The sequence below is a fragment of the Nycticebus coucang genome, chromosome 4, assembly GCF_027406575.1.
Source record: "Nycticebus coucang isolate mNycCou1 chromosome 4, mNycCou1.pri, whole genome shotgun sequence".
Taxonomy (NCBI): Eukaryota; Metazoa; Chordata; class Mammalia; order Primates; family Lorisidae; genus Nycticebus; species Nycticebus coucang.
In genome coordinates this window covers 140,962,219-140,976,211 of record NC_069783.1, presented here as the reverse complement: position 1 = coordinate 140,976,211, position 13,993 = coordinate 140,962,219, and the positions used below count along the sequence as shown (strand labels likewise).

Below are 13,993 nucleotides of genomic sequence, written 5' to 3'. Positions count from 1 at the left end.
AGGCTGAAGGCACTGCTCAGAGGCCAGTGGGCAGTGGGGCTAATGATGCTGGCTGCCCAGAGGTTGCTGATACTTAAAGGAATATGACTGTATTAGGTAAAGTATAAAATCACATAACAAAACCCACCCCAAGTTCTCACCTTGTTGATTCCTCTACAAACTGGAAGTAAAATATTTTTAAAAAACAAGAAAGATATGCCTTTAAGTGTCTGACAATAGAAAGCATTCCCAGCTACCTAAACACAACAGCCTCTGTCTACCAGCTACAACACCTCATTTTAGTGCTTGTCAATTATGCTTCTCAGAGCTAGATTTCTGCAGATCTCCCTGAGCTGGAGAAGAGAGGAGCTTTCCAGGTGAAGCTCTGGGTCCTCAACAACATTTCCACTAGAGCTGCTGGTTTTTATAGAAATAGGGCCTCATTCCATTGCCCAGTCTGCAGTGCAGTGGTATGATCATAGCTCACTGTAACCTTGAACTCTAGGGCTAAAATGATTTTCTTGCCTCAGCCTCTCAAGCCGCTGGGACTATAGGTGGGTGCTACCACACCTATCTAATTTTTACTTTTTATAGAGATGACATCTCACTATATTGCCAAGACTAGTCTTAAACACCTGGCTTCAAGTAATCCTGCTAACTTGGCCTCCCTAAGTGCTGGTATTATTGTGCAAGGCCTTGAACAGCTTTTTTTAAGTGTGTTTCTGCACTGTTTTCATGTTTTCCCTGTTATGAACAGTGCTCCAATAACCCATCCATGTACTGGCTACTCAGTGCCCATGAGTAGCCATGTACTGGCAACTCAGTGGCAGTTGCTCAACGTTTCTGTAGGATACAAAGTAGGGAGGGCTGGGCCCAGGGATTTGTTCATTTGACTTCAAATAGCCTCTGTAAAACTGCCCTCCAAACTACTGCCACCACTATGGGTGATTTAGAGTCCTCATCCAGGCACATCTTGATGTTCTGTCTTCTAGGCTATGCTATTTCAAGGGTGACCTGCTAGGGTCTTGCAAAGATATAGGGAAAGGGAGAACACTCTACATTGGAACTTACAGATGGTCTTGGTGAGAAGAGTGCAACAATGAGAGGAGGAAAGGAAAGGAGGGCATTATCATAGATTGCAGACCTACTGTATGCCAGGCCATGTCAGGCATGTCACCTTCACAGCACTCCTACCAGCCATGCGAAATTAGATCCATCTTACTGATAAAGGAAAGAGGAATATGGAAGGTTAGGTAGCTTGTCCAAGGTCACAAAGCTTGAGGGTAGAGATGGGAATCCAGGTCTAGCTCACTCCCAAGACAATACATGAACCACCACAAGACACAAGAACAAATGTTATAATTGACAGGGCTCTGAATTCTAGGAATGAGAGACTGCCTGGTGGAGAGTCAAGCTTAAGTCTTCCCAAGCAACCCAGAAGGTGGCAGAGGTAGGTGGCAGTGGCTTACCATGGGGTTAGAGTCAGAGATAAGGTCTTTAAGGGTGTCCAAGAAGCCCTGGTCCTCTACCAATTGGGCATTGATGTCATGAAGCTTGGCCACACACACAGCTGCTGTCTTGCGCACATATGGATCCTCATCCTTCAGGCACTTCCGGAGTGGTTCACACAGGTACTCTGTGATCTTGTCAACACGGATGCAGCCCATGGTCCGCACAGCCAACGCTCGAATGAGGGGATTGGGGTCCTCACAATCCTGAGAGGAACCAGCCATTGGCCGGGGGTAGGGCAGAATGAACCATCAGTGGCTTCAAATTCTCCCTGGCCTACAGCTTTGAGAACTGCTGGGCTGAGCAACCAGATAGTCGCCTTGGGAATCTCCACCAAATGCAGCTGATAGTACCAAAAGTAAATGCCATGTAACGGGCACCTAGCATTTGCCAGATACTGTGCAGAGGTTGTGCACGTTGTCTCCTCTGATCCCCACAAGGACTGGCCCTTGTTTCACAGGTAAGGAGTTTGAGGCTCTCAGGAAGGTGGGAGATTACCCAAAGCCACACAGCAGAGCTGTGATTCAAACCCACATCCATCTAGCACCGCAACCCTCAAATATTTCCACTGGGGCAATAGACACCCTCATTTTCCCACATCTGAGCATTGACAGAGCTAGGGGGCTAAGGTTCAAAAGGTGTACAGAGCTGACATTTTAACCTGGAAGACAGAAAATGTAGAAAGGGAACACAGAAGCTTTCATAGATTTGCTGAATCCTGACCTGGCAAAGTGTGCATAGTGATGGCCTCCCCTCATAGTGATGAGGGGATCATCAGCCCTTATAACACCTCACATGGAATGAGTTAGGTAGAGTCTTTAGTTAGCACCCAATTGTCTGCAGAGAGAGGGAGCCCTCTGCTGGAGGAAAAGGCCTCAGGCTGGGCAAGAAGAAAGTTGGGGAGAAAGGAGCTTCACTATTTCCATTATGGCCACAGGGCCCCACTCCAGGAGATTGAGGACAGATGAAGCAGTGAGCACCTCATGCCCCCACTTCCACCAAGCTCCTACTCACCTTCACAAAGGTGTTGACAGCCATAATGGCCATGTCAGGCTGACTCTTAGCATAATTCATCAAGTACAGGTACACCAGCTTCTTCAGCTCCAGATTGTCTGTCTGCATACAGTTCACCACATCCGGGAAGAGGGCACTAAAAAGTCAAAATGGTGTTAGCAAGAGGAAGGCTGAAGAAAGGAAGAGGAAGATTTTCAGGCTGCTAGTTAGGGGGTGTGGAACAGTGGCTAAGAGAATATAAACAGGACTTCCTAGTGAAAGGGAGGGTATTATTAATGCTATGCTATCAATGAACACCTACCAGTAGAAACCAAATCCCAAAGGGTGATTTTATTTTATTTTATTTTTGAGACAGAGCCTCAAGCTATAGCCCTGGGTAGAGTGCTGTAGCGTCACAGCTCACAGCAACCTCAAACCCCTGGGCTTAAGTGATTCTCTTGCCTCAGCCTCCCGAATAGCTGGGACTACAGGCACCCACCACAACGCCCAGCTATTTTTTGATTGTAGTTGTCATTGTTTGGCAGGCCTGGGCCAGATTCGAACCCACCAGCTCTGGTGTATGTGGCTGGCGCCTTAGCCACTTTGAGCTACAGGCACCACCCTTTCGGGTGAAAAGTCCTAGGGTGGTGCCTGTGGCTCAAGGAGTAGGGCGCCGGCCCCATATATCGGAGGTGGTGGGTTCAAACCTAGCCCCGGCTAAAAATAAAACAACAACAATTAAAGTCCTTAGATCTTTTTTTTTTTTCTAAGAGACAGAGTCTCACTTTGTCACCCTCAGTAGAATGCCGTGGTGTCACAGCTCACAGCAAACTCCAGGTCCTGGGTTTAGATGATTCTCTTGCCTCAACCTCCCAACTAACTAGGACTTCAGGTGCCCACCACAACACCCAGATATTTTTTTTGTTGTTGCAGTTTGGCCGGGGCTGGGCTTGAACCCGCCACCCTCGGGATATGGGGCCATCGCTCTACTCACTGAGCCACAGGCGCTGCCCTTTTTTTTTTTTGAGACAGTCTCACTATGTCTCAAAAAGTAGACCGCCCTGGTGTCACAGCTTACAGCTTAAGCCCTCCAAGTCTTGGGCTTAAGTGATTCTCTTGCCTCAGCCTCCCAAGTAGCTGGGACTACAGGCGCCAGCCACAACGGCTGGCTATTTTTTGTTGCAGTTGTCATTGTTGTTTTAACTGGCCTGGACCCAGGGTTTGAACCTGCCAGCATTGGTGTATGTGGATGGTGCCATAACCACTGTGCTATGGGCACTGTGAAAAGATCCGATCTTTTCACATGGTTCAAACATTAAACTTGGGAGCCCATCAAACTCAAAGCTGCCCTGTTAGCTGTTAAGACATCATGAGTCCCAGTTTCCTTGCTAGGAAGGTGCATCAGAAACTCACTTCACAGGGCCCTTGTGATAATAATAACTATTATTATTATTATTATTTTTGAGACAGAGTCTCACTATGTTGCCCTGGGTAGAGTGCTGTGGCGTCGCAGCTCACAGCAATCTCAAACTCTTGGGCTTAAGCGATTCTCTTGATTCAGCCTCCGAAGTAGCTGGGATTACAGGTGCCCGCCAAGAAGATACCCAGCTATTTTTTGGTTGTAGTTGTCGTTGTTGTTTGGCAGGCTGGGGCTGGATTTGAACCCCAGCCAGTTATTATTTTTTTTAGAGACAGGGTTTTGCTCTGTCACTTAGGCTGGAGCTTAGTGGAGTGATCACAGCTCACTGTAACCTTAGACTCAAGTAATCTTCCAGCCTCAGCCTTCTAAGTAGCTGACACTATATGTATGTACCCTCATGCCCGGCTAATTAATTAAAAAAAATTTTTCTTAGGGCGGCGCCTGTGGCTCAGTGAGCAGGGGGCCGGCCCCATATACCGAGGGTGGCGGGTTCAAGCCCAGCCCTGGCCAAACTGCAACAGAAAAATAGCCGGGCATTGTGGCGGGCACCTGTAGTCCCAGCTACTCGGGAGGCTGAGGCAGGAGAATCGCCTAAGCCCAGGAGTTGGAGGTTGCTGTGAGCTGTGTGACGCCACAGCACTCTACTGAGGGCAATGAAGTGAAACTCTGTCTCTACAAAAAAAAAAAAAAAAAAAAATTTTTTTTCTTAGAGATGAGAAATTTTCTTAGAGATCTTACGTTGCCCAGGCTGGTCTCAAATTCCTGGCCTCAAGTGATCCTCCCATCTTGGCTTCCAAAGTGCTGGGGTTATAGGCATGAACCACCATGCCCAGACCCTTATGATAATTAAATGAGATAACATACTTAAGATATCTGGTGTTTGATATCTGGGAGGTGCTAAGTAAATGAAAATGATTCTGCTGATACTTAACACGAACTCTCACATTGGGCTGCTGATTCTGGAAGGCTATAGAAAAGCGGGGATGGACCACATTGCTTTTACAAGGGGCAGCCCTAGCACTAAGAACCAGCACAGCATGTATGGAGCACCTGGTATGTGCCAGGCTTGGTGCTAAGGCTTTTATATATACTTGATCTTATTTAACTACCCCGAGCAGCCTAGGGATTATCCCCATTTCACAGAAAACAATACTGAAGTTCAAATGTCAAATAACCTTCCTGAAGAGCCAGGTCTGACTCCAAATCCTGTGCTCATGACTACTAGGTGGAACCCTTCCCAACCTGGTACCCATGGTTGTGTCATAGGCCCTATTTAGATGTGAAATATGATTAAGATCAATTTTCTATCTCTAGAATTATTACCTCCCTTCTCAGTTCTTGTGCATTTACAGTTAAGGCCATGGCAACATGGTCAAAGTGAACTTCCTGAGTCCCAACAGGCAGGAGATCAGCTGAGCTGAAACGGATGCATCATCTTGGAAGATGATACACAGGAAGAATAGGGAGTGGGGAGCAGGGTAAGGAGGAGGGGGAAGAATTGCCAATGAGCCTGACTTAATCTTTTGGGTTCATCATGTCAGCAAACCAAGTTCTTTTGAGACAGAAGAACAAAGATGTTTCCTCTGTGAGGAGGTGATAGCAGTGCTGTAGTTGAAGGAGAGCACCTTTGTCTTGGAAGGAATCTAACTTGAAAGGAGGCCTGATCTTCTAGCAGATGTCTGTTCCTTTTGTTGCTCTGTATTCAGCAGGTCTCTGCATAGCTGCTTCTCCTGAGTCCTTACCAGGAGGTCCCTGGCTGAAGGTGGCAATGAGATAGGGTAATGCATGGGGAAGCAGTTTCCCATCCACAGGACCTGAATGGGAAACTGCTCCATGTCAGCACTCAGGCTACAAGGCACAGGGCTGAGAACCACGAGGGCACAAAGCAAAGCGTATGGATAAAAACAGCCTAGATTTGGATTTCAGAAGGGCTAGGCTTGAGTTGTTGGTCTGCCATAAACCTTGTCACTGATAAGCAGCCATTTTACTCTTTCCTTTTATTTCTCTGTCAGTAAAAACTTCTATTACGGCTCGGCGCCTGTGGCTCAAGCAGCTAAGTCACCAGCCACATACACCTGAGCTGGTGGGTTCGAATCCAGCCCGGGCCCACCAAACAACAATGATGGCTGCAACCAAAAAAATAGCCGGGCATTGTGGCGGGCGCCTGTAGTCCCAGCTACTTGGGAGGCTGAAGCAGGAGAATTGCTTGAGCCCAGGAGTTGGAGGTTGCTGTGAGCTGTGATGCCACAGCACTCTACCCAGGGCGACAGCTTGAGGCTCTGTCTCAAAAAAAAAAAACAAACAAAAAAAAACTTTTATTACCCATAATATGAGAACTTTAAGAAACGACTGAGAAAACATATCTGAAAGTATTCTGTAGATTCTCAAACACTGTGCAAATATTAAGTAGTTATAAAATCTTGTCTCTGGGGCGCACCTGTGGCTCAGTCAGTAAGGCGCCGGCCCCAAATACCAAGGGTGATGGGTTCAAACCCGGCCCCGGCCAAACTGCAACAAGAAAATGGCCGGGTGTTGTGGTGGGCGCCTGTAGTCCCAGCTGCTAGGGAGGCTGAGGCAGGAGAATTGCTTAAGCCCAGGAGTTGGAGGTTGCTGTGAGCTGTGTGATGCCACGGCACTCTACCAAGGGCCATAAAGTGAAACTCTGTCTCTACAAAAAAAAAAAAAAACAACTTGTCTCTGGGGTCTTTACAATCTGGTAGGTAGGCAAACACAGTACAATAAGAGAACAATCTAGATTTAGTGACTAGTGACATGAACAGAAAGCTGTTGAGTTCAGGGCAGCAGGCTGGGGTGATGAGGGAAGGCAGACCTTGAACAGGTTTTAAAAGATGGGAAAACAAGCCAGATTACCAGATGTTCCTGGTAGGTAAATGTCTACCTAGAGGGAAGCACCAGCAAAGATGTGCCAGCCATTCTGTACCTAATCTGCTCCAGCCAGCAGGTGCAAACCAGATGTAGCAAACTGGCAACAAATTAGAGAAATACAAATTGTGGTGTGTTTCACTCAGACCACACAGTGTTTATTTAATATCATCTGGCCATTTAAAAACAGGGAAGTTTGGCGGCACCTGTGGCTCAAGGAGTAAGGCGCCGGTCCCATATGTCAGAGGTGGCGGGTTCAAACCTAGCCCCAACCAAAAATAAATAAATAAATAAAACAGCGGCCCTCCATGAACTTTATAAAAACAAACAAACAACAACAACAAAAAAAAAAAACAGGTAAGTTTAAAATGAAAAAAATATAGCTTTCCCATTTTTTCTTTTTTTAGAGACAGAGTCTCTCTTTATTGCCCTTGGTAGAGTGCTGTAGGGTCACAGCTCACAGCAACCTCCAACTCCTGGGCTTAGGTGATTCTCTTGCCTCAGCCTCTTGAGTAGCTGGGACTACAGGCACCTACCACAATGCCCGGCTAATTTTTGTTGCAGTTTGGCTGGGGCTGGGTTCGAACCCGCCATCCTCGGTATATGGGGCCAGCGCTCTACCAGCTAGGGCGCTGCCCTAGCTTTCCCATTTTTTTCTTTTGAAAAACTAAAAGACCTGGCTGCACTCGGTCCTCTTCCCCAACTGGCAGGAATCCTTTGGAATTTCTGGTAGGGCTCATGCCACACTGACTCCATTGCTCACTGCCTTTTGAGCTAGTCCAGGTCACTTACTCCATTACCACCTGACCCATCAGCACCTGAGCTCATGATTCCTATGTAAACAAAACTCCCTGCTAGGAATGGAGGGTTATGGAGGGAGCTACATGAGGGGCAAGGGGACATATGGCTCCTTAGATACCACAAAGGACAGATATGGACTGGACCCGAGACGTAAACCCTGCCCTGTAAGATGGCTCTGCCACCACCCAGCCTACTCCTGCACACCTGACATCTTTGCCCACAGTCATTGATGCAATCACTTTTTTCACTGCCTCCTTCTTCTTCTCCTTCTTGTCACTGTTGAGCTCGGCCTTCAACTCGAAGATTTCCCCTAAGAAAAGGAAGCAAGCATAAGCAATCCTTCCCCACCGTGCCAGAGGATAATTCCTTGTCCCCAAAAGAACTGGAGGGAGGGAAGTAAGATACCTGTGCTGACAGCTGAGGGCAGCTTAAGGCCCCTGGCCTCAGGTGGTCAGGCAACAGTGAGAGATTACTATTAAGAAAGGAATTATCGGGCGGCGCCTGTGGCTCAAGGAGTAGGGCGCCGGTCCCATATGCCGGAGGTGGCAGGTTCAAACCCAGCCCCGGCCAAAAAAAAAAAGAAAGGAATTATCAAGATGGAAGTTTGGAGGCCTTGCTGGATTGAAGAGACGGAAGCTACAAAGATTACAAGGGAGACAAACAGTGTGATAGCAAGTCCTGCTCAGCCAGACTGCTAATAACCCAGAGGAAGGCAAAGTTCTCCTCAAGCAACGGCCCTCAAGGGTGAATGTGATGGAATGTGTGTACTTAAGGTTTGTGGGAAGGGGGCAGGATTTGATCGATTGTAGGCTTTTCCTGTTTTCCTAGAACCTCTAGTTAAAACAGCTTGCTCAGGGTTTCACTTCCTGAGTCACAAGTGGTTGCTGAGCTCTGAAAATGGGAATTCACTTGATACATGAGGCTTCTAGCATGTAACACATTGTTCTGAAGAACTTGATGATCTGGAAAAAGCAAATGAGGAAGTGGGATTGTTCAAGGCCCCGCCATGGACAGATAGTGAGGACCCTGATAACAGGATAGGAGCACAGACATTAACTTCGGGAATCTTCCCCTAAGCCTAGTGCCACATTAAATTTTTCCCATACTTTTTCTCATTTCATCATTACAACAACTCTGCATTTTCGCCCATTTTGCAGATGAACAAATGGAGGTTGTAAGAGGCTTGGTAACTGACACAGCTAGCAGATGGCAGGGCCAAATTCAAAACCAGGTCTGGTGGGTCCTGATCATGTGTTCTAAATCCCTGTGCGTGCACCTACCTGGACACTCACTTTGCTTCTCTGAATGCATTTCCTTATCTGTACTCTTTCTCTTGACTAGGGTAATAAACCCAGAAATCTCTCCCCAGACACTCTAGCCAAAAGAAAACCCGCAATAAAACCACTACTGACATAGCCGGGCGTTGTGGCGGGCGCCTGTAGTCCCAGCTACTCGGGAGGCTGAGGCAAGAGAATCGCTTAAGCCCAGGAGTTGGAGGTTGCTGTGAGCTGTGTGAGGCCACGGCACTCTACCGAGGGCCATAAAGTGAGACTCTGTCTCTACAAAAAAAAACAAAAAAAAACCACTACTGACATTCCAATACACTCAGGCCTAAGTTCACTTCCACCAGGCTCCACATGACTGATCCCTGTATCTCTCTTCAACTTCTTACGTCCCACTCCTCAGGATGCTTTCCCTTTCCTGAATACATCACAAAGCCCTTGCTTCCTCTCCTTCCTCACACACATCTGGCTAACCCCACTTGGAGTTCTATGGCCCCCTACACCCATCTCCCTTTGGTGTGGTTACTCCTTAACAGACTAGGGCACCCAATGTTTTTTTTTCTCTACCACACACTGCAAAAATAAGAATTGTTTTGTGGGCCACATAGTAAATACAAATATTAACGAAAGCTGACTAGCCAAATAAAAGGTCTGTGCATACTTTTCATGATTGATATCTGACACCACAAATAAACTAAGTACTCACAAAATCAGCATGCGGCTCGAGGCCACAGGTTGGATACCCCTGTCTTCCCTGTTCAACATTGAACGGTATCGGGTCAGACACTTTCTATCTCTTCCAATGCATAGTAGTGGCTCAATGAAAACCAGCTGGGCTAATAAAAGAAATGCCTAATGAGGGGCAGACTTCAGGTCTTGGTTTAGCTGATCCAACAACAGACTCTTTTCAACCGGTCAGCAGGCATGTGTCAATCTCATTTGGAAGGAAGGAAGAAGGAAAGGAAGGGCTGGTCAGAAAGATGCTTACAAAGAAAAAGCACATTTGTCAGCTATGACAACATCCTCCATTTCCTTAAAAGTAGAAACAACTAATGTACCCAATGACATTAGCCCAGCTTGGCAAGTTTCTGTGCAGCAACTCAACCGACTTAATATTGACTCAGAACTGTTGGAAATGTTTATAATAAAGTCAAATGAAAAACAAGATGAAAACTCTATGGCTATAACCCTGAAAAACAGGTGCTCGTGGATAAGTACCAAACACACATGCATGACACACACACACACACTCTCTGATGTCAGGCTGCTGATAGTAGTGTGCGTTTTTTTTCACCTAATGGGAAAAAATCATTTTTTTTTTTTTTTTTTTTTAAAGACTGTCTTGTTCTGTCGCCCAGGCTGAAGTGCAATGATGCTATCACAATTCGTTGAAATCTCAAACTCCTGAGCTCAAGGAATCCTCCTGCCTCATCCCCAGTACCTGGTTAATTTTTCTTATTTTATAGAGATAGGGGTCTCACTATGTTGTCCAGGCTGGTCTTGAGCTCCTGGCCTCAAGTGAACCTCCCACTTCAGCCTCCCAAAATGGTGGGATTCTAGGTCTTAGCTACCTTTCCCAGCCAAAAACATGTTTATTTTAAGTCATGGGGAACAAAAAGGGATTTTTTTCCATACTTGAACTAATGATCTTCTCTTCCTGAGTTCTAAAAGGCAGGATCAATTTCTTATGCCATCAACAATCCACTTTTAAGGATCTACAAGTTAAAGAAGTCCTAGGGCTATTCTTACCTCATGCTTCCAGGCCACCACCCCCAGCACTATTCTCCACTACCTCAGGAAGCAAAGTAGAAGGGTCAGGCAGGGGAGAAGCAGGACAAGGCCCATAATAAAACAAACAATACCTTTCTTGGTCGTGGTGAAATATTTTGAGTCAGTCATTTTGGTCCCTTATTTGTGGCCAGACTCTGCAAGATAGAAGAGATGGGTGACTTTCAGCTGTGTTCCATTCCACTTTTAGTTATGGTGTGCAGGATGAAGAGGAGAAGGATCCAGCACATATGCAGTATAGGAGTTAGCTGCTTATCTCTATACTGGGCAAATGAACTATTAATCCTAGCTGATCAGTTTTTTTTTGAGACAGAGTCTCAAGCTGTTGCCCAAGGAGTGCCGTGCTGTCATAACTCACAGCAACTTCCAACTCTTGGGCTCAAGCGATACTCTCCCTCAGTTTTTCTATTTTTTTAGTAGAGACTGGGTCTTGCTTTTTGCTGAGGCTGGTCTCGAACTCTTGAGCTCAAGCAATCCACCACCTCGGCCTCCCAAAGTGCTAGGATTACAGGAGTGAGCCACCGCACCTGGCCAGCTGATCAGATTTTGGAAGAAAATTCTTAGGGAATCTATCAAATGTTTGAGTGTGCTTATCTTTTGACCCAGCAATTCTTCTCTCCCAGAGAAGTATCTGTACAAGAGCATAAGGATTTTACTGCAGCGCTATCCACAATGTGCCACTGAAAATAACTTAATACCCATCAATAAGGGAATGGTTAAGCACTCTGAAAGAGCCCACACATTAAAAAGCACTTAAAAGCTGTAGTTAAAGCCCCTTTGTGGGGCTCATTCTGCGTAGCACTGTTCTAAATGCTTTGCACATGTTAACTCATTAAAAACCTCATCACGGGGGGAGGATGGGTGGAGGGAGGGTAATTGGTGGGACCACACCTACGGTGCATCTTACAAGGGTACATGTGAAACTTACTAAATGTAGAATATAAATGTCTTAACACAATAACTAAGAAAATGCCAGGAAGGCTATGTTAACCAGTTTGATGAAAATATTTCAAATTGTACATAAAACCAGCGTATGGTGCCCCATGATCGTGTTAATGTACACAGCTATGATTTAATAAAAAAATAAAAATAAAAACCTCATCACGGCATAATGGAAGTACTGTTGCACTCCATACAGTCAATGTGCCTGTAAAATGCCAAATTTAAAAGGCTTAGGAAGGGAGGCGCCTGTGGCTCAGTGAGTAGGGCGCCGGCCCCATATGCCAAGGGTGGCGGGTTCAAACCCAGCCCCGGCCAAACTGCAACAAAAAAATAGCCGGGCGTTGTGGCGGGCGCCTGTAGTCCCAGCTGCTCGGGAGGCTGAGGCAAGAGAATCGCGTAAGCCCAAGAGTTAGAGGTTGCTGTGAGCCTTGTGACGCCATGGCACTCTACCCAAGGGCGGTACAGTGAGACTCTGTCTCTACAAAAAAAAAAAAAAAAAAGGCTTAGGAAGATTTCTTCTGAGTTTCTGAAACAGTGGCATGCACTATTCATCTTTGGAGAGGGCTAGAATCTTTACACTGCAGACTCTATAGCATTCCACAGCTCTGTCTGGCCAGTTTTCTCACAGCATCTCTCAGAATATCTCCTATTACAAAACTCACAGTATAGAGTACTAATCAAAGGCAATAGGACAAAGAAAGTACCAAGGCTCCCTTGTTCATTCAACAAACATTTAGCTGAGCATCTACTATGTGTATTGCCTCAATAGTTCCTCTTGGCCAACACATAAAAGAAAGAATAAGCTACACAGGAACCAAGTTACCCCGCTACATGGCCAAAGCTTCTTTGATTGTTCTAAGACAGTATTTTTCAACCTTTTCTTTTTTAGAAAGAGTCTCACTATGTTACTCTCAGTAGAGTACAGTGCTGTCACAGCTCACAGCAACCTCCAACTCTTGGGCTTAAGTAATTCTCTTGCCTCAACCTCCCAAGTACCTGGTACTACAGGCACCACCATAATGCCCTGCTATTTTTTTCTGTTGTAGTTGTCACTGTTTAGCAGGCCCGGGCTAGGTTTAAACCCGCCAGCCCCAGTGTATGTGGCTGGTGCCCTAACCGCTGAGTTACAGGTGCTGAGCCATTTTCAACCTTTTTTTTTTTTTTTTTTGCTATTACTCCATTACTTTATTGCTAGTACTTCTTCTTTTTTTTTTTTTTGTGGTTTTTGGCCGGGGCTGGGTTTGAACCCGCCACCTCCGGCATATGGGACCGGCACCCTACTCACTGAGCCACAAGCGCCGCCAATTGCTAGTACTTCTAATACATAAAATGTTCAAATAAATTTACATTAACTATTCTTTTAAACTGCCTGACCCTGCCATTTATTAGTAAAATTAACATACCTGATAAAACAAATTTATATTTTATTCAGATTCAAAGGGAAGTTTAGGATTACTGTGTGTGCTTTGCTATGCATTTTATTTTAATCACTGATGAATTTTGAACTTTGGGTTTTTTTTTCAACCTTTTTTTTTTGATCTCACAGCACACTAGAACCTATAGTTAAACTTCTGCAGCACACTTAAGTTAATAAAAAAAATTAAAAAAGGAATATACTTAACTGTGTTCTGAACTTCTTTTGAAAATAATTTAATTATTTTAAAAAAATTTTGCAGCACACTGGCTGAAAATCACTGTTCTAAGATTAAGAAGCTATGGCTAGGGTCGTACCTATGGTTCAAAGGAGTAGGGCGCCAGCCCCATATACTGGAAGTGGTGGGTTCAAACCCGGCCCTGCCAAAAACTGCCAAAAAAGAAGAAGCTATGGCTAGGCTGGATTCGAGGGCGACAAAGTAAGACTCTGTCAAAAAAAAAGAAGCTTGTATTTACTACACCCCTACTAAAGGCAGGGGCTTTACACATATTACCTTATTTAGTCTTACCAATAATGTAACTGCTTTTAACTCCATTTTACAGATGAGGAAAGAGGCTCAGGGATTTTAGGTAACTTGACCAAGGTCACACGGCTTGTAACGTCTGGGCTAGGAGATCAGTGTCTGTGCTCTGTCAACAAAGAAAATCTGCTTCTCCAGCCGGGCACAGTGGCTCACATCTGTAATCCTAGCACTCTGGGAGGCTGAGGCAGGTGGACTGCCTGAACTCACAGGTTTGAGACCAGCCTGAGCCAGAGTGAGACCTCATCTCTAAAAATAGCCAGGCGTTGTGGCAGGCACCTGTAGTCTTAGCTACTTGGGAGTCTGAGGCAAGAGAATCACTTAAGTCCAAGAGTTTGAGGTTACTGTGAGCTGTCACGTCGCAGCACTCTACCAAGGGTGACAAAGTGAGACTCTGTCTCAAAAAAAAAAAAAAAAAAAAGCTGCTTCTCTCTCCTGAG

General features: G+C 45.7%; 1 protein-coding gene across 4 annotated transcripts in view; it reads right to left on the bottom strand.

The window, feature by feature from the left end:
* Positions 1–13,993, bottom strand: part of AP1B1 (adaptor related protein complex 1 subunit beta 1) — a 77,180-nt gene that overhangs the window by 30,093 nt on the left and 33,094 nt on the right. For all 4 annotated transcript variants that reach the window (XM_053587956.1, XM_053587954.1, XM_053587957.1 and 1 more), the window contains 4 exons: positions 10,731–10,793; positions 7,790–7,895; positions 2,503–2,638; positions 1,449–1,694 (listed from right to left, as the gene is read on the bottom strand). In XM_053587956.1, the coding sequence (XP_053443931.1) occupies positions 1,449–1,694; positions 2,503–2,638; positions 7,790–7,895; positions 10,731–10,767 (525 nt within the window). In that variant the 5' untranslated portion in view covers positions 10,768–10,793. The remainder of the gene's footprint in view (positions 1–1,448; positions 1,695–2,502; positions 2,639–7,789; positions 7,896–10,730; positions 10,794–13,993) is intronic.